Source organism: Sorex fumeus, unplaced genomic scaffold (genome assembly GCF_029834395.1).
Source record: "Sorex fumeus unplaced genomic scaffold, SorFum_2.1 ptg000093l, whole genome shotgun sequence".
Taxonomy (NCBI): Eukaryota; Metazoa; Chordata; class Mammalia; order Eulipotyphla; family Soricidae; genus Sorex; species Sorex fumeus.
The window spans coordinates 788933-811722 of record NW_026606150.1 but is presented as its reverse complement, the minus strand read 5'-3'; the positions used below and the strand labels follow the sequence as shown (position 1 = coordinate 811722).

The 22790-nt window shown below is 65.8% G+C and overlaps 1 protein-coding gene across 1 annotated transcript in view; it reads right to left on the bottom strand.

Moving 5' to 3' along the window:
* Positions 1 to 22790, bottom strand: part of DAGLA (diacylglycerol lipase alpha) — a 44233-nt gene that overhangs the window by 9479 nt on the left and 11964 nt on the right. The window contains 8 exon segments of the mRNA XM_056132077.1: positions 1549 to 1673; positions 3113 to 3190; positions 3458 to 3592; positions 5087 to 5174; positions 7981 to 8119; positions 8262 to 8363; positions 9406 to 9617; positions 9798 to 9936. Coding sequence (XP_055988052.1) covers positions 1549 to 1673; positions 3113 to 3190; positions 3458 to 3592; positions 5087 to 5174; positions 7981 to 8119; positions 8262 to 8363; positions 9406 to 9617; positions 9798 to 9892 — 974 coding nt within the window. The 5' untranslated portion in view covers positions 9893 to 9936.

Below are 22790 nucleotides of genomic sequence, written 5' to 3'. Positions count from 1 at the left end.
TATGTACATACATCATAAACATGCCCACTACATACAAGCATCATACATTACATATATCCGTCATACACATGCCCACACTACATACAGGTGACACACTACATACAAGCGTCACACACCCGCCACAGTAGGGGAGCCCCTCCAGACCAGGGCACCTAGCAAGGGGGTGCAGGTGCGTCTCTAGCCAGCAGAGGGCGCCAGCGGTGCACCGATGGGCCTGGCCTCAGGGGTCGGGAGCCCGAGACTCCGTGGGCCCTTCCTGGCGGGAGGGGCCGAGGCCTGGGCAACTCGCTCTATGCCCACGGGAGCCCCCAGCCCCACTCACACTGCGGGCCAAGGTGGGGGTCAGCCCGCCCTTCTCCAGCTTGCCATCTCCCCACCCCCCCAACCGGGGCGGGAACATCGGGCGGGCGGCTGCCTGCAACCTAGTTCTGGGGGTCCCTTCCTGACTGGGGGCGGGGCTGAGGCCGCTCCCTGGGTTGGAGGGAGCAGAGCAGGGGGCAGGGAGGGTGGGGGAGCACAAGGCGGGGCTTGGGGAGTTCTGAGCTGGGGCCAGTGTCTTGCCCGTGGGGACTGACCACGGGTCGGTCCAGGGCGAGGCTGGGGCTTGTTGGGGTCCCCTGAGGTCCCCCCTTCCAGGCATGCTTCTCTCTGTACCCCTCTCCCAGGCACCCAGGGGCATGCCGGACCGTCTGCTGGTCTCCCCGGGGCACTGGCCAGCTGTTATCACCCAGGTCAAGGTCTTTTGTGTCCCACGCGCCAGCAGCAGCCTGCCTCACCCTGCCGGTGAGCCTAGCCGCACGCCTGTCGGGGCTCCTGGTCCAGTGCTCACTCGAGTGTGCGGGGCACTTCTCAGCCGTGGCAGGGGTGCCCCTGGCCACAGGGAGGAAGGGCAGCTGTGCACGGTGCGTGGGAGCGGAGTGGCCGGGTCCACCTGGTCTGGGGGGGGTGACCTGGGTCAAGGGGGGACGGGAGGGACAGTGCATGCACCCAGCTTCCTGCAAGAGAGGCCACAGGAGGGGCTGCACACACGCAGGCTCCCGGGGTCTCCATGGGCTGTACCAAGGGCACAACCCCCGGGGCAGGAGGCATCCCGTGGGCTGCACCCCAGTCGAGTCTACTTGGAAAAGCAGAACTGGGGCTGGCTGGAGCGATAGCACAGTGGGTAGGGCGTTTGCCTTGCATGCGGCGGACCTGGGTTCGATTCCCAGCATCCCAAAGGGTCCCCCGAGCACCGCCAGGAGTAACTCCTGAGTGCAGAGCCAGGAGTAACCCCTGAGCATCTCAAAAAGCCAAAAAAAAAAAAAAAGAAAAAAGAAAAAAACCCCAGAAATACAAAGAAAAGCAGAACCGCCCTCTGCCCACTTGTGAGGGCACAGCCACCTCGCTGGCACCCGACACAGCTGGATCCTAATGCCCAGGGCTGTCGAGATGCCCTTTCCCTGGACCCCCACGGATGGCCTTCTGGGAGGTGTGGGTGGGGTGTCGGGTGGGTGGGGGCGTGCACGGGGTGGGGGGGGCCGACGGCTGCGGGGCAGGGCGGGCACTCACGAGCAGGAGCGCGCCAGGCGGCAGAGGCCGCAGGCCGGCTTGCGCATCAGGTACATGGGCCAGCCGTAGGCGGCCAGCGCGAAGAGCATGTAGTAGCAGACCTCCTTGTAGCGCTGCATCTCCAGCTGGAAGAGACGAGGCGGGCAGGGCAGGCAGGGCGGTCAGGGTGGTCAGCCCCCGCGGGCGGGCGGGGGTCGGCTGCGCAGAACCTGGGCACCCCCCACCCCCGCCCCGGAAGTAGGGCGGCTCCCAGGGCCGATAATTGCGTTTCCCTAATTATCTCCCTGCAACTGGGCCACGGTCCTCGTGGGAACGGGGCTGCAGCTCGTCACAGAATCCCTGATTTGGGGACCAAGACACACGCAGCTCGTTCGCAATGCCGCTGGATCCATTTCCCAGCCTGCCGGAGGAGGGAATGGGGGGGGGCGGGCGGCACCCCAGGGGCGCACTGGGTGTGTGTGTGGGGGGGACGTTTGGCTGGTCTCTGACCCCCCCAGTATGTGACCACTGGGCGGCCTGACGGGGGTGGGCGCCTGTGGTTGGTCTGTGACTGGGGAGACTCCCCTGGGCACGCGTGTGGTGTGCCGGACAGGAGATGGGGGGACAGATGGTGAGAGGGAGGTGCCCACCTCGGGGAGGTGACTGAGGCCAGTGGCTGGAGGGGGGCACCCAGGTGTCCCAGTCCAGCAGTCTCCTGGCGACCCCAGGAGTTGGGCTCTCTCTGAGGGAATTAGTCACCTTGGCATGTTAAAGAGAGCAATTAGTCACCATGAGCGGTCAGAGACAGAGACAGAGAGAAGAGGAGAGAGGGAGAAAGAAGGGGAGAAAGGGAGAGAGAGATGGGGACTGGAGTGATAGTCAGTGGGTAAGGCGTTTGCCTTGCACGCAGCCTGACCCGGGTTCGATTCCCAGCATCCCATATGGTCCCCTGAGCACCGCCAGGGGTAATTCCTGAGTGCAAAGCCAGGAGTGACCCCTGTGCATGCCGGGTGTGACCCAAAAAGCCAAAAAAAATATATTTAAAAAAATATTTTTAAAAAAAGGGGAGAGAGAGGAGAGGGACAGAGGGAAAGGGAGAGAGAGGGAGAGTGGAAGAGAGAGGGAGAGAGGGAGGGGGGAGCACTGTGCATCCCAGGCCCAGGCATGGGGAATGTGTCTCTGTGTCAGGGCACAGCCCAGCTGAGATGAGGCCAAGGCTAACCCTTGGCACCCTCCTGGCGGGTGGGGGTGGGTGGGGGAGGCTGGGGCCTTTCGGGGGGGGCGTGCAGAGGCCCAGGAGGCCTCCTTCCCGTAGGCCCTCGGTTCCTGACACTGAGGCTTGGGGGATCCCCTGTGTTCCCGTGCACAGGAACAGCGTCAGGTCGCCGGACTATGCCGGGCGTGGTGGAGAAGGGGGTCTCGGAGAAGGGGTCCGGCAACGGACAGTGGGGCGGGGCCAAACGCCTTTCCAAGGAGCCCCATGGGCCCCACCCACACGCTGGGGTTCCTGGGGGAGGATGGGGTGTGGCGGCGGGGGGGCTCTCGGGGTCACTGGGCCGGGGTGGGGTTGGGGGTGGGGGCTCACCGAGTTCTTCAGGTCCAGGTACTTGGTGTTCCTGGTGACGGGCATCCCCGACAGGAAGGCCAGGATGTCATTGTTGGCCTGCAACAGCAAGCACCTGAGTGGGAGCCCCTCCCCGGAGGCCGGGCCCCCCCCCCGCCCCCGCGCCCCCAAACCCCAGCTCTTCCCATCTCCCACCTGCTCCCCACCCCGCCCAGCCCGGGGGGGCCGGGGCCAGGGCCGAGGGGGTCATGCACCCTGTGGGCCGGGGAGCCCCGAGGCAGGGGGCCGACCGGAGCCGACCCTGAGCTCAGCGCTTCAGGGACCCGGTGCCGGTCCGGGGCCTCCGACGGGGCGTCCGGGGCCCACCTCGTCCAGCACGGCACTGCGCTTGGCCCGCTGCCGCTGCCGGAGTAGTACCAGCCCGGCGATGATGTCGGACGGCACGATGTCCAGGTCGCGGAAGAACTCGGCGAACAGGTAGGCGATCTCCGAGTAGGCGTCCTGCACGGGGGCGGCGGAGGGCCGTGAACCCCGGGCGCTCCGGCCTGGCTGTGTCCTCCCCACACCACGGGGCCCAGAACACTCTCCCACCCACCCCCCACTCCCCGCAGCAGCCCCGGAGCCTCCCAGGACACTCTGTGCCTGGACACAGAGCAGCGGGCCTGGGAGCAGGGGCATGGCTGGCCACCATCCCCGGCTGGCCACCATCCCCAGCTGGCCCCGGCTCATGGGCCAGTGAATGAGAGAACCAAGGGCCAAACTCGCAGCTACTTCTTCTTTTCTTTGCTTTTTTGGGTCACACCCGGCCATGCACAGGGGTTCTTCCTGGCTCATGCACTCAGGAATTACTCCTGGCAGCGCTCAGGGGACCCTATGGGATGCCGGGGATCGAACCCGGGTTGGCCGCGTGCAAGGCAAACGCCCTCCCGGCTGTACTGTCACTGGGCCCAGATGCCTGATCTTTAACATTCCACTTAAGCGGGCGACACCCCGGCCCGGGAAAGGGCATGCGGGGCTGGAGTGCGGGTCCACCCAACGGCTGTGACCGGGTCTGGCCCGGCCCAGCACTGCGTGCCTGGCGGGGGCTTCTCCCCACCCAGGGTCCAGCAGGCGCAGCCCCCCTGCTGCAAAGAACTGCTCCCCACAGTGCCCATCAGCCTGAGGGGGGCCAGGGGGACTCTCTGCCGTGTGCTCACTCACAACACACCTGAGGGGTCCCGGGTGGGGAACCCGTGGGCTCAGGCACGTTCCCACCTGCTCCGGGGGCCAAAGGGAGCCTCGGCAGAGTAGGGGCAAGATCGGATGCCCACTACAGACCCTGAAGGCTCGGGGTCCTGCCTGAGGCCTCTGGGCCCCACCTAGCCCCCCAATTCTGAGTGGCTTCCGGGGGGGCCCTTCTCTGACTCGGGGCTCCTGGTTTATATCAGCTGGGGACCTCGGCCAACATCCCAGGGACGGAGGAAAGGCCCTCATCCTCCAGACCCCGGCCACAGACACACACACACTGACACATACTCACACAGACACACACACAGATACTCACACAGAGACACAGACATAGACACACACATAGATACACTCACACAGATACACATTCACAAACACACACAGGTACAGACACACACAGACACACAGTGAAACACAGACACATATGCAAACACACATAAACAGTCACACAGAGACACATGCAAAAACATACACAGACATGTTCACACAGATACACACTCATAAACTCACAGATACATGCAGAGACAGACAGACAGACACACACACACACACACTCTGGGGTTCTGATACTGACTGGGGCCCACGGTACTCACTGACTGGGGTCCTGGTACTCACTGACGGGGTCCTGGCACTCACTGACTGGGGCCCCAATACTCACTGACTGGGTCCTGGTACTCACTGACTGGTTCCCCAGTACTGACTGACTCGGCCCCCGGTACTGACTGACTGGGGCCCACGGTACTCACTGACTGGGGTCCCAGTACTCACTGACTGCGAGTCCTTGGTGCGGGTGCAGCAGAGGAAGACTTTGAGTCTGCGCGACCAGCTGGTGGCCTGGCCCTCCTCCAGACGGTGGCTGCAAAGGGGCAGGGGGCGTTGGTGTGAGACCAGGAGCTCATCGTGTGGACACAGGCGGCCTGTTCCCTGGGCCCATCCAGGGCACGGGGGCAGGTCAAAGGGACAACAGCCTGGGCTGGGCCACCGCCGGCCAGATGGGGACACGCAGGCTCTTGCAGGGTCTCTGTGGCCAAGGCCAGTGTCCAAATGCCAGGCTTTGGACAGGTGACAACAGTGTGTGTTTGAGTGTGTGTGTGTGGGGGGGTTGGGAGGATACAGAGCTGGGAGCCTGGCCGGAACGATAGCACAGCGAGGAGGGCATTTGCCTTGCACGCAGCTGACCCGGGTTCAATCCCCGGCATCCCACAGGGTCCCCCAAGCACCGCCAGGAGTAATTCCTGAGTGCAGAGCCAGGAGGAACCCCTGAGCATCGCTGGGTGTGACCCCCAAAAGCAAAAAAACCAAAAAGCTGGGAGCCAAAGTAGGGGCATCTCTGCAGCACCCGGGTCTGATGCCCCAACCCACGCCGCCCACATCGCTGAGCTCTGGGTGGGCGGGCCGAGGGGCTGAGACCCAGAGGCAAGACCGCAGTGCTGGAGGTTCTGCCGGGGGCGCCAGGAGACTACACGGAGCTGGGAGCCAGCCACGCCCTGCGGCCACTGCGGCCAGCCAGGCGGGGGCAGGCCTACTGGGAGAGAGAGCGCGAGGACCCCCGTGTCACGCTGGACGTTGGAGGCGGGGGACGCTGCTGTTCCCGGATTCAGACAGCTCAGGGCGACGCTCCCCGGCTGGGACCCCTGGGTGCAGAGGCCGAGGGCGCCTGGCCGCAGTACCGCCGCGGCCCACCAGGGGGCAGCAGGGCCCGGGGCGCCTCCGAAACCCGCCAAGCCCGGGCATGGACACCCAGACGCGCTCTCGCCCAGCGCCCCCGTCCTGCAGAAATCAATCCTGTCTCGGCTCGTGGGAGTGGCCGCGGTGGCTGCGGGGAGACAGAGGGGGGCGCGGGGCCCGCCTGGCTTCTCAACCCCGGCGCTCACGAGGGGCTGGAGCGGGCCTGATGGGGGTCCCGGGGTGGAAAACAGGTGGTCTCCGAGCAGCGGGCCAGTGCGGTCACTGGGGGGCGGGGAGGACACGCCAGCCGCACCTGCACCCCCCACTGCCACCTGCAGCCCCCCACGCGCACCCCCCTATTTGCACACGCACCCCATGTGCACCCCTCCCACGCAGCCTACTGACCCGACCCTGGTCATGGACAACTTTCCCAATTAAAATCACCCGTCCCCGCCCGTCACCCCGCGGGCCCTGGCCGGCCCTGGGCCCCAAAGGCAATTACAACCCGGAGTCAGGGTGGGGGAGGCATGTCCTGGGCCCCAGGAGCCCAAGAAACCAGGTCGGGTGTGGGCGACTGGCTCAGAGCGAGCAAAATGGGCCGCGCGGCGGGCGCCAGAGGGACTCACGCGCGGCTCCCGTTCCGGTGGGGGCGCTGGGTGGTGGGTGGGGGCAGGCAGTGCCCAGCTGAAGGGCGGGGAGAACCCTAGGGAGGCCAGGAGAACCCCTGCTCAGCTCCTGACCTGGGGGTGAGGCGAGATCATGAGCCTGACCGACGACCGCCTCTCTGGACACGGGTCCTCCTCCTGGGGGCCACATCTGCCCGCTCACCGGGATGGGCGCCCAGACACTGGGCCGCCCCCCCTCCTCCCAGCTCCCCTCCTGCCACTCTGCGGGATGCCAGGGCTCACTCCAGCGAGGGCACCGCCCAAGCCTGATCCAAGTCCCCGAGAACAGCCTTCTCCCCATCAACTGCCTCTGGCCACCTTACTCTGAGGTGACACTGGCCTCAGATGGCCGTGCTGGGCATGCCACCGCATTTCCCTTGTTCAGGGGAAGGTCGTGGGCCACCTCTGTCAGTGCTCCTGACTCTGCGCTCAGGGATCACTCCTGGTAGTGCTCGGGGGACCAAACGGGGTGCCGGGGGTTGAACCCAGGTCAGCCACGTGCAAGGTGAGCGCACCCCGGTATCCGATGGCTCCAGCCCTAAAGGCGTATTTTTGGAGGTGGTGGCGGGGGAGGGGCTTGAGGGGGTGCTGGGTGAATTAATTTCCCACGGTGGCAGCAGACCAGCTCGGCTGGGGAGCCTGGCCCAGCAAGGGTTCTAGGGGCCAGGGAAGATGAATTGGGGGGCTGGGCACGCTCTCTGTGCGCAGAAGCCCCAGGTTTTATTATTATTATTTATTTTTTTGCTCTTTGGGTCATACCTCGCGATGCACAGGGGTTACTCCTGGCTCATGCACTCAGGAATGACCCCTGGCAGTGCCTGGGGGACCCTATGGGATGCTGGGAATCGAACCTGGTTTGGCCAGGTGCAAGGCAAACGCCCTACTGTGCTATCTCTCCAGCCCCAAGCCCCGGATTTTAGTTTTGATACTGTACGCTCCCCGCAGACACAGAACACAGATCCGGGGGGAGTCCCTGAGCATGACTGGGACTCAGAGAAATGAAGAGAGCCGGGCCTGGGACAGGACCCGCCGGGGAAATCTCGGGGTCCCCCTTGCTTTGTGCCTGCCCTATCGGTGGGTGGTGATGGCAGGGACCTCCCGAAGTGCACAGTGTTCCTGGCTCTGTGCACAGTGCTCCTGGCTCTGACTAGGGCTGCTGACTTGTCCAGCATGTCTGACCCTTCAGGGGTGGAGGCAGGGGGCTGGGGACAGCCCTGGCCCCGCCCACTGCCCAGACCGGGAAGCCCGGTCAGAGAGTAACCTGAGTGGGGGAGGGGGGAGGAGGTGGGGGCGTCCCAGAAGGCCCCCCGCCCCTTCCACGTCACTCACCGTAGGTTGTAGGTCCGCAGGTTGCGCTGCCTCCTCTTGGTGGCTCTGAGCTTGACGAACGTGCGGCCCGTGGGGTCGAAGACACAGAGGACGGTGATGCAGACGCTAAGGATGACCACCCAGTTGCACACGACCATCCCTGGGGGGCAGCAGTGGGAGGCGCCGGTGCTGGGGCAGCTCCCAGGCGGTCCCAGCAGCCTCCTCCGCACGGGGGTGGTCCCTGCCGACCACAGCCCCTCCCACCCAGCCTGGGGCGTGCCCCCCCCCCCCCGCCCCCGTACCCAGGGTGACGTTCTTGGCGGTGAGGTCGTTGCAGGACGTGTAGTACTGGGTCAACCACACGATGCCCACGATGGCGTAGATGAACTCGATCACCAGGATGGCTGCGGGGAGAGCCGGCCGAGGTGGGCGCGCAGTCCTGGAGGGTCCCACAGGGGTCTTCGGGGGCAAGCTCCCGAATCCGTTGGGGCCTCAGTTTCCCCTCGACGGGGGGGGGGGGGATGACGTGTGGGGATCAGGGCAGAGGGAGGGGTTCAGGTCACCGTGGCTGTCTCAACACAAGGCACCAGGGGGTGGGAGGTGGCAGGTGGGAAGTAGTGTCCCAGGCAGGCGCAGGCGCGCGCGCGCACACACACACACAGTGCGCGGGGGGCACAAGCGGCCACCCTGGGGTCCCCATATTCCTCATCTGGAAAAGGAACCCATCAATGCTCCTCCCCACGTTCCTGCAGAGAAACGCTCACCAGGAACCAGTCAGAGCCCTCCAGGCCCAGGAAGGGGCACCAGGCTGGCACTGTGGGTGGATGGGGGGAGGGGGCAGCTCGTCCAAGCGCCCAAGCGCCGGGCCTTCCACTTTCCAGGGAGGGGGGACTGCGGGGAGCTGCCCCAGGGCCAGCAGACACACATTCGCCTGGCTCGGGCCCCACGGCTGACGTCCTCTGCCCACCAGTCTGCGGGAGCTGCCCTTGGTGCCAGGACTAGAGCTGCAGGCTGCAGGGGCCACACGGAGGCCTCCAGAATGAGCGTCACCCAGGGTCACTGGGTGCCAATAAAACTATATTTACAGGGGCTGGAGCGATAGCACCGCGGGAAGGGCGTTTGCCTTGCACGCGGCGGACCCGGGTTCGATTCCCAGCATCCCATAGGGTCCCCCAAGCACTGCCCGCGTAATTCCTGAGTGCATGAGCCAGGAGTAGCCCCAGTGCATCGTCGGGTGTGACCCAAAAAACAAAACAAAACAAAACTATATTTACAACCTCCCACCCCCACCCAGCAGTCGGGCTGTCCTCTACCCACCCCTGGTCTGGAATGGAAATGCCGCGCGCCTGGCTGGTGGGCGCCCCCTGCGTTTGGGCGGCGGAGGCGCGCGCGCGCAGGCGTGCATGGTTGCGCGCACGTGGGTGCGCGCGTGCGTGCGGGGCTTACCCAGGCGCACGTAGAGCACGTACTGCATGGACTCGCGTGGCTCGGTGTAGAGGATGCCCCCGCGCATGCTCAGCCAGATGATGGCCATCTCGGCGATCATGCAGCTCAGGAGGATGCCCAGGTAGCCGCGGCCGTGGTCCACCAGGTTCAGGGAGCAGGCCTCGTGGGGGTTGTACACCAGGCCGAAGAGCACCACGGACAGGATCACGAACCTGGGGGGTGGGCATGGGGGCCGCGTGAGGCGGGATGGCGGGGGGCAGCCGGGCGCGGTGTAGGGTAGGGGGGGGACGGGGCCACGCAGCCTCTCCCAGGTGGCATCGCTCCCGAGGGGCGCGCAGGCGTGCGCGGGGGTAGGGGGGGCTGGTCTCGGGGTCCCTGCTCCCCGGACTCACCACGTGGTGTGCAGGAGGAAGAGGAAGATGGCCGGCAGAACCAGGTCATCGCTGCCCACTGACCAGCGCCGCCGGAACACCACGATCCCGGGCATGGCTGGCGGCTCTGCGCAGGCTCAGCGGGCCTGGCACGCACCTCCTGCAAGAGAGCAGGGACCCCGTGGCACCCGGTGCCGCCCCCCCCAAAGCCAGCATATAGCCCACCCTGCCCCCAGCCCACGGTCCTTGAGGCCTGGACTCACCCCTGCCCCACAGTATCCCGCATTCAGGGCACACCCCCTCATCCCCCGCCCCCGGGGAGTCTGAGCCCGGTTGGGGTACCGGGAGGTGCATCGGGCACGGGGCGCTCGGGAAACTAGGGCTCCAGGGACTGGCGCTTAAAAGCTTTCTTTGGGCTTTGGAGCCACACGCAGCGGTGCTCAGGGAATCCCTCCTGGCGGGGCTCAGTCTCACACGGGGGGTTCTCCGGGTTCGACCCCGGTGGGCTGCATGCAAGGCAAGCGCCCTCTTCCATGGCTCTCGCCTTTCCTGCTGGGCCCAAACCGTGTGCCCTGCCCTGTGCCCGGCTGCGCCCTTGGGACAAGCCCACACCGCGACAGTGATGCAGCCGGGGAGTGTGTGTGTGTGTGTGTGTGTGTGTGTGTGTCTGTGTGATGGGGAGACACAGAGACCCCCACAGGGCCCCAGGAACCCCTGGCAGTGGCTTCCCTGGGGGTCGTGCCTCTTCCCACCACCCACCCGCCCCAGGAAGTGATATCATCGCCCTCTCTCTGAGGAGGGGCGCCCATTCTGGGAAGCGGGGAGACGCGCCCCAAGGTGGGGGTGCTGGGGCCAGGGGAGGCAGGGGCTGCCCGCAGGGGGCACTTGCGGGGGGGGGGCCCCACCCCCACGTGGGAACAGAGTGGGGGTTAGTCCCAGCATCTGCTCCCCTGGGGACAGACTCCACCGCCCCACCCCCACAGTCACAGCGGCTCCACCTGCCTGCGTGGGGGGCAGTTAGGCACAGGGCCCACCAGGGCCAGAGTGCAGGGCTGGGGGGTGCCATCCCCGCGGCCTGAGGGCCCTCCCACACTCCCCCCTCACTTACAGCTGCTGCTGTTCTCTGCACAGGGATGGTTTGGACCCCTAAAGTTCTTGGTGGGGACTCCCTGCGAGCCCTCCACCCCCTCCCCCACATACAGAGCAGGGAGGCATCTGGCAGCCAGAGGGGAGCCCAAGTGGACCCCTCAGCTGCAGGTCACTGTCTGGGCAGCGGGCAGGACCTCGGGGCTTCTGTTGGTGGGGTCTGAAAGGGCCTTTCTCTGAGCTGGCCCGCACAAAGGGGGGCTTGTCGCCCGCGGGGGGAATGTGATTTCATCTGGAGGAAATGTCCCAGGGGGCACTGTGCTCCCCCTACCGACCCCCGGGGGCGGGGACGGGGGAAGGAAGCAGGCACTGGGTGAACGCACCCCTCCCCTGCAGGTGGACGGCTGGCGGGGGCACCCCAGGGCTGCCCCCACCCCAGGGCCCATTTCTGAGACTGTCCCCAGGGTTCAGGCAGCCGCCACTTCCAGGAGGTCCTTTCAAGAACCGTCAGATTCCTCTTTGTGATGCCTGCAGGGCTGCCCCTTCGGAACCCTGCCCAGGTGCCGAGGTCGGGCAGGGTGAGACCTGGGGTCCTTAGCAGGTGCCCTCCCTACCCAACTCCATCCCCCCAACCTTCCGCTGCCTCAATACCACCCCCCACACACACCCCTGTGGGAAGGGCCCTGGTTTGGCTCCTGCCTCCCGCTTCCAGGAAAGGCCTCCTCACGCTGAGTCAGTCAAGGGTCAGCACCCCGAAACCCTCCCCCGCTCCCAGCCCCGCCTGCCCTCCTCAGGGCCCTCCTTTCTCCAGTTCCTTGTGGGGGCCGCACCCAGCGGTGCTCAGAGCTGGCTCTGGGTGGGGCTCAGAGCTCGAACCACCGCAGTTTTGCAGCCGGGGCTGACCAGCTCGGGGAGGTCCCGAGGGCTGGCGGCAGTGCCTCTCCTCTGTCCTGTGCCTGTGGTGAGGGGACCCCCGCCCCTCCTGCAGTTCGGCCTCTGCCTGTTCGTGCTCCTGACCTCTTAGCTCAGGGCCTCGCCTTTCTAGGCTGGACCCCCTCCCCCCAGCTCCCAAGGGTGAGGAGGGCAGGGGGAGGAGCCGCAGTCCCCTTGGGAATCTGCCCAGCTTCAGTGCATCTGCAAAGGGAAGATGCCCCCCCACCCTTGAAAGCTGCTGGGCTGGGGCTGGAGTGATAGCACAGCAGGGAGGGTGTCTACCTTGCACAAGGCCGAACCGGGTTCGGTTCCCAGCATCCCATAGGGTCCCCCAAGCACCACCAGGAGTCATTCCTGAGTGCATGAGCCATCGTCGGGTGTGACCCAAAAAGGAAAAAATATTAATAAAATAAAATAAAAATAATCACTGTATCACTGTCCTGTTGTTCATCGATTTGCTCGAGCAGGCACCAGTAATGTCTCCATTGTGACACTTGTTGTTACTGTTTTTGACATATCGAATACGTCACAGGGAGCTTGCCAGGCTCTGCCCCGTGGGTGGGGGTGGGATACTCTCGGTGGCTTGCCGGGCTCTCCGAGAGGGACAGAGGAATCGAACCCGGATCAGCCACGTACAGGGGAAAATACAAATACTTGCTTTTTGGGTCACACCTGGCGATGCACAGGGGTTATTCCTGGCTCATGCACTCAGGAATCACTCCTGGCAGTGCTCGGGGGACCCTATGGGATGCTGGGAATCGAACCCGGGTCGGCCGCGTGCAAGGCAAACACCCTACCCGCTGTGCTATTGCTCCAGCCCCAAAAATAAAATACTTTAATAAAAAAAAAGAAAGAAAGAAGGAAAGCTGCTGGGCTGAAGAGGTGCCTGGCCAGGCAGGAGGCTGGTCACAGAGCTCCACCGGGTCTGCGGGGGGCTTCTCAGCGTGGGGGGGGGCTTGTTAAGGGCCCCCAGGCCTGAGAGGTGCTGAGGCTGGTTCCAGCTGGTGGCTGAGGGCTGGCCTGACCCCCGGGCGCTGCAGCAGGTCTTGGCTGGCCATGGCAGGAGAAATAGGCTGCCCAATGGATAGACGGGAGCAAGCAACCAAGGCCCGCCTGATGCCGGCCAGGAGAGGCTCCCCCGGCCGCCGAGCACCAGGGCTGGAGGAGGGGACGAGCTCAGGTCCAGGCCAGGGTCTGCATGTGCTGTCCGAGCCTCACGCCCCTGCTGTGTGTCCCTGCACAAGTCACTCCACCCCTCTGGGCCTGGGGGTTCCTCCTCTCGAACTGGGGCTGAGCAGCGCTGCCTCCCGGGAACGGCCCTGGGGCTGGGGTACGGAGTCAGACCCCCCCCTCCATGGGCCGGTGGCTGCCCACAGCCCACACCCGGAGCATCTCATCCCAGGGCACCAGCCGGCATACCCCACCACCCGGTTAGCAGACAGCACCGGGCCTCGCTCTAAAACACACCCATGCCCAGACGGGGGGGTCACAGCGACTCCGCGGCTGCAAGTGGCAGGGAGCCACGGAGAGGTGACCCCTCCCCACGCTCCCCTGGCGGCTCACGGGGCTTATTATGCTCCAGCACTCCAGCTAGTATCTGTCTGGCCCTGGGACTGACAGCAGCCGTGCGGGGGGACCTTGTGGGCACCTCAGAAAGGAAGTGGAAGGAACTCGCAGACAGGCAGGCCCGAGAGATAGCACAGTGGGTAGCGCATTCACTCTGCAGGCGGCAGACCCGGGTTTGATCCCCAGCATCCCCTCTGGTCCTTCAAGCACCACCAGGAGTGATACCGGAGTGTAGAGTCAGGAGTTAAGCCCTGAGTACCACTGGATGTGCCCCTCCCCCCCCCAAAAAAAAACCCTTGAAAATAGGCCTGAGTTTGCTTCTCCAGGAGTTCCTGGGGGCCATGGGGATGAGAGAGGGGCCGCTGTCTTCTGTGAGTTCTTGGCGCTGCAGAGTTTGGGGGCCCGGTGTCCTCGGGAGGGCCTAGGACAGCCTTGTCCTAGGAGGATCAAGACGCCAGGATGAGGGTCGCTGACAATGAACAGTGCCCTCAGGAGAGGGACAGGGGGGTGGAGGAGGCCACACACTCCCACTGCTTCTGGGTCGGGCGCGGCGGGGGAGGGGCTGTGGACACGTGGAGTCCCCAGAGGGGCCTCTGCTGGAGGCTGGCAGAGGTTCCTACTCCCCGACAGTGGCCAGAGATCGAAAGTAAATTGAGAAATAAAATCTGGCGCGTGTGGGGAGGGTGCGCTTGCCTTGCGTGTGGCCGGCCCAGGTTCAATTCCCAGCACCCCATAGAGGCCTCCAAACAGGACCCCGAGTGACCCCTGAGCAAGAGCCAGGAGCAGGCCCTGAGCCCAGCCAGACCAGCCGACCCCAAACACAAAAACGAAACAGTGGCTCACCCCACTGGGTGGCTGGGCACGAGGAAGGAGAGGCGTGCATGGGCATCTGTGGGCGTGTGTGCACATGCATGTGCCTGTGGAGCGTGTGCATTTGTGCACGTGCGCATCTGGGAGTGTGGACTTGAGTGCATGTGTGTCCTTGTAAGCATGTGCGTGTGTGTGCATCTGTGAGTGTGTGCGTGTCCGTGTGTGTGCATCTGTGAGCGTGTATATGTCTGTGCATCTGTGTGTACAAGTCTGCATTTGTGAATGTGTGCCTATACATGTGTGTGCATTTGTGTGTGTACATGTGTGTGCATGAACATGTATATCTGCATGTGTGTACACGTGCGCATCTGTGTGTGCACGTAAACATGTGTGCATCTGTGAGCATGTGTGTATACATGTGTATGCATTTGTGAATGTGTGCATCTGTGAGCATGTGCATCTGTGAGCGTGCACTTGGGTGTACATGTCCATTTGTGAGCACGTACGTTTGTGTGAGCATGGGAGTGTACGTGGGTGTGCATCTGTGCTCATATGTGCTTACATATGAGCGTGTGCATGTGTGAACAAGCATGTGTGTGTGAATCTGTGCACATGCATGTGCATCTGTGTGTACACGTGTGTGAATCTGTGTATGTGCGTGTGCATCTGTGAGTGCTTGCTTGTACGTGCATGCACATCTGTGAGCATGTGCGTGTGCACGCACACGGAGGGGAGTGGGTGTTGGGCCCAGGAGTCCGGGCGAGGTTCCTCTGTTGAGGTGAGCACGAGGCGGAGACGCCTCCGGGCCTGCAGATGCCAGTGGGGTGAGGCCCCGGGCCCTGGCACCCGCCGCGGGGTTCCCACTCGGCCCCCGCCCCCGGGGATGGGCTCAGAGCAGCCTGGCCGGGAAGGCGGCGGGAGGTGGGCGCGCGGCGGCCGCAGGCAGCACCAGCCTGTGCTCAGGCATGCGCAGCTCCACACAGGATGGGGCGACGGGGGTCCCCGCACGCCCACCGCGGCTGAGGTGCAGGCCGGGCCAGGGCAGGAGGGGCGCAGGCACTGAGCACCAACACAGAGGAGCCGGGGCGGGGGCGGGGCCAGGAACAGCACCCCAATGCCTCACCCCCTCCTCGTAGGTGGGCACGTGACCAAGGCAAGGTGGGGAAACTGAGGCTCCAAGGCTTGGGCCTCCAGCAGAGGGAGGAAACAGCAGGCCGGGCCCTCTGTCCCGCTCCCTGCCTGTCCCAGGGATGCCTAACCCAGGGCCTGTCCTCACACACGCCGCCCGGCGCCCACTCCCCCCACCCTGCCCCTGCCCCCAGGCAAGCCTGTCTCACCCATCCCAGCCCCCTAAGGGCCCTTTGTCTTGGTCGGCATTTGCAGGGGCCACCAGGCCAGCAGTGAGTTCACTGGCCCGGCCTCCCGCCTGAGGAGCCTGTCAGGGCCTCCTTTATGCCCCAGGCCCGGCTTTTCTTTCTCACGCTCATTATTTCATTACTTCGTCTATAACCAGTGGAATTTGCCATCTGCCGCTGGCCTGCGGCTGACAGGGTCTCGCTGGACGGCCATCAATTGGGGCCTTTGGTCTCCTGGCGGGTTGGGGGTGGGGGCTCACCCGCTTCTCTCCGGGACTTGCCCAGGGCTCTCTGGATCCCAGCCCCCGCCTCCCCCCATGACCTGTTTTCCAGGGCTGGAAAGTTCTGGGGCTCATTTCTCCATGGAGACTGTCTGTTTTCCAGATACAAGGTGGGGGGGGGCGAGACTCACACGCGGGACTGGGTGCCTGGGAGAGGGCTTGCCTGCTGCCCCTCAGGGGGTGGACAGCTGCTCCTGCCTGGGCGCAGGGCTGGTGCCTGGGCCCCTCTGACCCCATCACACCGGACCCCGGTGCCTGGGCCCCCTCGGATCCCATCACGCCGGACCCCGGTGCCTGGGCCCCTCCGACCCCATCACGCCGGACCCCGGTGCCTGGGCCCCTCTGACCCCATCACGCCGGACCCCAGTGCCTGGGCCCCCTCGGATCCCATCATGCCGGACCCCGGTGCCTGGGCCCCTCCGACCCCATCACGCCGGACCCCGGTGCCTGGGCCCCTCCGACCCCATCATGCCGGACCCCGGTGCCTGGGCCCCTCCGACCCCATCACGCTGGACTCCAGTGCCTGGGCCCCTCTGGCCCCATCACGCCGGAACCCGGTGCCTGGCCCCCCTCCGACCCCATCATGCTGGACCCCATTATGCCCAGACTCTTGTAGTCGCCCTTCTCAGAACATCACCAGGTGTGGCCCAAAAACCAAACCAAAATAATATATATACCCCAACAACAAGGAGGCCTGGTGAGGGGTTGTCCTACCTGTGTCCCCCCCTCCCACTGCCTTCCCCGAGGGCCTGGCATGAGTGTTGGTGCCCACCTGCCCCACCCAGCCTCACCATCCAGACCTGTAGAATGGGCTCAGGAGCAGGCCTGCAGGAACCCTCCCCAGCCTCTCCCTGACTAGGTTCCCGAAGAAAGCCCTGCTCCCCGCCGGTGGGGGGGTACCCCCAACGCAGCCCTCTGGCCCAGGTCAGCGGTGACAACGTGGCAGGTAGGGGAGTTGGGAGGGGGTTGCTCCTGGCACCAGCCCGCCCCGTCACTCAGGCTCTGAACTCGGGGCCTCCCAAGCCCCTATTCCGGGGGTCTGCGTCTCCCGCACTGGGAGCAGCCCGCGTCCTCCTAGTGGACGCCCCGAGGTGGCAGGGGCCCAGGGGTACCCGCCCCCTGCTGCCCCCGTAGCCCGGCTAGGCCTGGTTCCCTCAGAGCCTCCCCGGAAGGCCCGGCCCCGGCTGCCCGCACGCGCGGGCACACACACACACACACACACACACACACACACACACACACTGGTGCTGGCAACACCTCGAAGGAATTAGCACCTTCCGCTCCATCACTCCACCGGGGGGCCCCCTAACGAGGCCGTTAATGAGGGTGCTAAACGGGGCACCTCCCTCCCCCGCCCCTGCCGTTCATGCCGAGTACGGAACCGGGAACCGCGTGTGCCTTGCCGGACGGCCGCATACAGGCTGGGCCCCAGGCCGCCCGCCCAGAGAGACGACAGGGCATCTAGGGCACAGGCCTGCCGCGGGGCTTGGGTTACAGGCTGCCCGGGTACCCGGGCGGGGATCAAGTGACCAGGAACAGAACCCGAGCTGCTGCTTCCCCGGGGAGGCGGCCGGCAGGGCCCGCGATTCCAGGAGCCTGGGCCTGCCGCCCTCTCCTCCGAGGCCCCGTCCCTGTCCACTGGGGCAGGACGTTGCTCTTCGGAGTAGGTGTCCAGAGCCCACAGGGCGAGGGAAGATGCTGGTCCTCAGGCGAGCACTGTGGGCTGAGCAGCTCCGGGGACGTGGTGTGTCTAAGCGCTGGGCCGGGGGCTGGGCTGGCCGTGGAGAAGCCGCAGGGGCCCTGGGCACAGGCGTCACCCGCTCCCTTTTGTCCTGGACTCCCCGAGCATCCCCTGATGATGGGCCACGGTTGGGGGTGGGGGGGGGGTCATCCTGTGCCTCATGGCTAAAGCGCCCACGGAAGCAAGACCACGGAGACCCACGGGGGGGGGGGCGGGGAGCAGGGTTCACTTGGCCTCAGCGATCCCAGCCTTCCCGGCGGGACCCCACACCTGCAGAGACCCGCCAAGAGGAGGGCCCGCGGGAGGGGCGGGCAGAGGAGCCGGGGACACAGGCCGGGGGACGGGGCACCGCAGCTCTGACCGGACCCGCCCTCCTGGGGAGAACAGTCCTGAGGGCCCCCTCCAACACGCTGAAACTCCCGCCAACCCCCAGCCCCCACCACCAGCGAGGTGCGCTCCCCTAGACCCCGGGGTGCCCACCCTGCCTTTACTCCCATCCTCCTCAACTCCACACCCCGGCTTCCCTTCACCAGGGGAGTCCCTGTGAGGAACAGCCTGGGGGTGGGGGGGGGTAACTGTGCACCCAAGGGTGCTGGGCCACCGGGTCACTGGCCACCGTCCGGCTTCTGGACTCTGGGGTGCAGGAGGGATGTGCGGCCTGGCTGGCCCATGGCCCTGAGAGTCCTCTGCTGTCCACCGCCCGGCCCAGCAGGAGAGGCCCGGCTGTCCACTCGCCCTCTGGCAAAGCTGCCCGGGCTCTCGGGGGAAAGACCTCGCCAAGGAGGGCCGTCGCCCCGCTCAGACGCGCCGTGGAGAACGACAGCGTCCTGCCCACATGCCGAGGTCAGGGCACGGAGGGGCCAGCAGCCAACAGCTGACCGTCCACGCCCTCCCACCAGCGCGACGGCGCCCAGGTGTATGTGTGTGTGTGGGGGGGGGCACAGTGAGAGCCGAGGGACCCGGAGCGGGGACATCCTGGCCGTGGCGCCTGTGACCTGGTAACGACACACCAGGAGCTCGCCTGGCCAGCTGGGGCCCCCAGAGCACCTCCCTCAGCCCCCGCAGGAAGCACAGGCGACCGGGACCCCGAGGGGGTGGGGGGTGGGGGGTCCCGGGAAGGGGGGGCGCTGGGCATGAAGGCCGAGCCCACGCAGGGGCAGGCACGTGGAGGCCACGGAGATCAGTCCTGCAGGGAGAGGGAGGAGGAGGAGGAGGAGGAGGAGGAGGAGGAAGAGGAGGGGGGGGGGGAGGAGGAGGAGGAGGCCCCCTGCCCCATGGCGGCCAACTGCAACCCGTCCCCCCACCCCCACGCCACGCCGAGTGTGTGTCCTGTCGTGTCCCCACACCCCCAAACCAAGAGAAGCCAAAGTGCCTGAAACCGACTGTCCCGCGCGTGCAGGGGTGAGGGGGTCGGGTCCTAGGACGAGGCGGCCGAGGGCGAGGGCAGTGGGGCTGGCAGAGGGGTGACCCATCCGGGGACAAGGAGGCCCGATGCGGAGATTTGGGGGCCTGTGGGCGTGGGGGGGGGCAGCATCGCCCACAGGGAGCCCCCAGACCCCAAGCCACCTCGGCCCTGAAGCCCACGGCGAAGTCTGGTTTCTGCATCCTGACCGAGGGAGCAGGGAGGGAGGGCGGAGCCCCCCACCCAGAAGGCGTGCGCCCCCCCCCACCCTCCTTCAGCTCAGGCCTGCCCTGGGGGGGAGAGGGAGGGGACCCCGGTACTGAGGGGTCCCTGCCAGGTTTGGGGGGAACCCCACGTGGCGGGGGAAACGGTGGGGCCGCGGTGGGGAGGGGGTCGCCAACCCCACCCAGGGACCCCCGCCCTCCGCTGCTGCTCCCCACAGCCCGGCCCCCACGGACTCCCCATCTGGACGTGACCCCCACCCAGTGCCCCCGCTGCAGGGTCCTCCCAGGTCCTGCCTGGTCCTCTCGGTGGTGGTGGGGGTGGGGGCTCCTACAGGCCCCTCTGCCTCCCTGCCGGGCTCCCTGCAGATGGCACAGCCCAGAACGACAGGGTCCCGCCTTTGGGGGGCAGAAGCCGGGGAAGGGACCCGGGGCCAGAGACCAGGCCCAGGGCCATAGCCCATGTCATGCCCCGCCCTGCTTACAGAGGTCAGGCCGTGTCCCCACGCCCTGTCGGGTCTCACCTTCAGCTTTTCTTGTCCCCCACTTCCGGGGGCTCCCAGCCTCTGGCTCCCAAACTCAGAAGTACGGGCCCCTTGAGTTGTCCCTGGAGGTCGGGGGGCCCCGATCCCTCCCCAGTCCCCTGCAGGCGCCCCTGGGAGCCAGTCAGGGCTGTGAGCTCCGGCCACGAGCAGGACCCTTGCCCGTGACCCACCCCACCTCACTCTCTGACTTGCCACCATCCAGTGAGTGGAGAACCGACAGGAAGTGCAGACGCTTTTGGAAAGTCGCCCCCAGCGGGCCGGACCCTGGGTCCCCTCCCTACCAGGCCAGGAGCGACTCTGGGGGTCTCACATCCTTCTTTCTGGGGAGCATTTGGGGTTCGCAGAGGGAAAAGGCCAGAGGAGCCCAGGTGGGCTTCCCTGGGGGCACCGGGGGGGGCAGCTGGGCGAGGGCCCGGATCCCAGCCCAGTGGTCACTTGACCCAAGCAGGATCCCAGGAAGAGAGGGACAAAGGACACAGCCCCGAGGGACAGGACGGCAGGGAAGGCGCTTGCCTCACCCACACCAACTCAGGGTGGCCCCGGGCACCACCCAGAGCAAGCCCTGAGCACAGAGCCAGGAGTCGGCCCCTGCCTCGGCCCCCCTACCAAAGAGCAAAGAGGTGCCCAGTAGAGTTTCACTGCTGGGAACGGGATTCAGGGACCGCCCCCCCCCCCCCCCCCACCGCCCCTGGGGCCTGTGCTGAGGTCTGGTGGCCAGCTGCTTTTTTTTTTTTTTTTTTTTTCCTTTTTGGATCACACCTGGCAATGCACAGGGGTTCCTCCTGGCTCTGCACTCAGGAGTTACTCCTGGCGGTGCTCAGGGGACTGTATGGGCTGCTGGGAATCGAACCCGGGTTGGCCACGTGCAAGGCAAACGCCCTACCCGCTGTGCTATTGCTCCAGCCTCGGCCAGCCGCATCTTGTGTGACCTGACCACTGCTGGTGGGGGCAGTCTGGTGGTCTGCAGGTACGCGGGACCCAGGCTCAGATCTCGGGAGACCAGCCCAGCCCTCCTCCCTGTCAGGAGCTGGGGGAGGAGGCTGGAGCCATAGGGCAGCGAGGAGGGCAACTGCCTTGTGTGCAGCCCGGCCCACTACTGGAGTTCGATCCCTGGCACCCCATAGGGTCCCCCGAGCACCGCCAGGGCGTAATTCCTGAGTGCAGAGCCAGGAGTAACCCCTGTGCACCACCGGGTATGACCCAAAAAGCTATCGAATATAGCCTGCCCACAGGGCAGAGTCTGGCAAACTCCCCGTGGCGTACCAAATATGCCAAATACCAGTAACAATGATGGGTCTCATTCTCCTAAAGAGCCTTGAATATAATCTCAGGGCTAGGATGAAAGAGACGTTACTGGGGCCTGCTCGAGGCAATCGACGAATAATAACAGGGAGAGGAGGGACAGGGCCCAGTGCTGGCCCGCCGGAGCCCTAGGGGACCTCAGTAGGGAGTGACCGCGGCTTATACACCAGGAGCCCGGGGATGGAGGGTCCCCAGGCCAGAGGGTAGCCGGTGGTGGATGCTGTAGCAGGTTGAAGGCAGGGGGGCCCCTCCCTCCCACCCAGCCTCTGTTCTCGTCTTTTCCCGGCCCCAGACGGACGGGCCAGCCTGAAAGTGGGCTCGCAGGGCAGGGTGGGCAGAGGGCAAAGAGCCCCCCACCCCCCGCCCCGGCTGATTCATCAGAAAGGCACGAGGGGCAGGGGTCTGGGGCTCGGAGGGAGGGTGTGGCGCTCGGGAAGTAAGGATGGGGCAGTTGGGGGGGAGTTCGAACAGCTCCTGACTGACTGCCCTCGCCCCCACGCCCACCCGGGGCCGGGGCCGGCACCCCAACACACACGGACGGGAGCCCCGGGGCCCTCTCTGCTCCCCGCCAGCCACCCCCTCGCAGGGCCCCTGGCCTGCCTCCAGCCCCTCCCCTGTACCTGCTGGGCAAATCCTTGGGCAAACAGAGGCAGGTGTGAGAGGGTAGGGCCAGGCAGGGCTGGGAAGAGCAAACAGGTGTGGGGAGGACCCGCTGCACCCCCTCCCCCCGCCATGGCCCCGTCCCAATCTCCCAGAGAGGCCTGCAGAGGGGGGCAGGGCCTTCAGGCGCACGGGTGACCCCCGGCACACCGACCCAGCAGGCCTCTGCCTGGCTGGCCGCACGGGGCCGGCGGGCGGCCGACTTGGACCGAGGAGTGGGCCCTGGGGGCCGGGACTGCTGCGCGCGCAGCCTGGGAAGGTGACACGGAGGACAGAGAACGGGCGGGAGGATGGGGCCCGGGGCCGCGGGGACATCTCGAGACTCTGGCTCCTGCGCTGCTGCCCAGAGCATGCGGCTGTCGTGCGTGCATGCGTGTGTGTGTGTGTGTGTGTGTGTGTGGCTCTGAGCCATGGAAGGGGGTAGGGGTGCGGTACCAGGACCTGTGTGGGGGCCCCTGGGCCCGTCCCAGCTAAACCCAACCCCAGCAGCCCCCTGCACTCCCACCCTGGCAGGGCTCTGCAGGGTCAGGCATGCCCCAGTGCCCTTGCTTTGTTTTTCAATTTTTTTTAAACTTTATTTTTTTTTAAATTTTGCTTTTGGGGTCACACCCACCCGGCGATGCTCAGGGGTGACTCCTGGCTCATGCACTCAGGAATGACTCCCGGCCGTGCTCAGGGGACCGTATGGGATGCTGGGAATCGAACCCAGGTCGGCCGCGTACAAGGCAGACGCCCTCCCCGCTGTGCTGTCGTCCAGCCCCCCAGTGCCCTGGCAAGGCCTCTCTTTACGCGAAAGGCGCCCAAGCGGGCGGTCAGCCTGCCCCGGGCCCTGGCACAACCCCCGGAGCTGGTGGCGGGCAGGGTGGTCCCCGGTGGCTGCTGGAAAAAGTCAGCCGGGCGCCCGCAGGCAGGGAGCACGCAAGGCCCCGGGGGTTCTCCACGTCCTGGGCTCTGGACTCCACTGCAGGCCTGGAGTGAATGGGGGAGGGGAAGGGAAGGGAAGGGAAGGGGAGGGGAGGGAAGGAAAAGGTTAAGGGAAGGGAGAGAAGGGGAGGGGGAAGGAAGGGGAGGGGAGGGGAGGGGGAAGGAAGGGGAGGGGAGGGAAGAGTAGG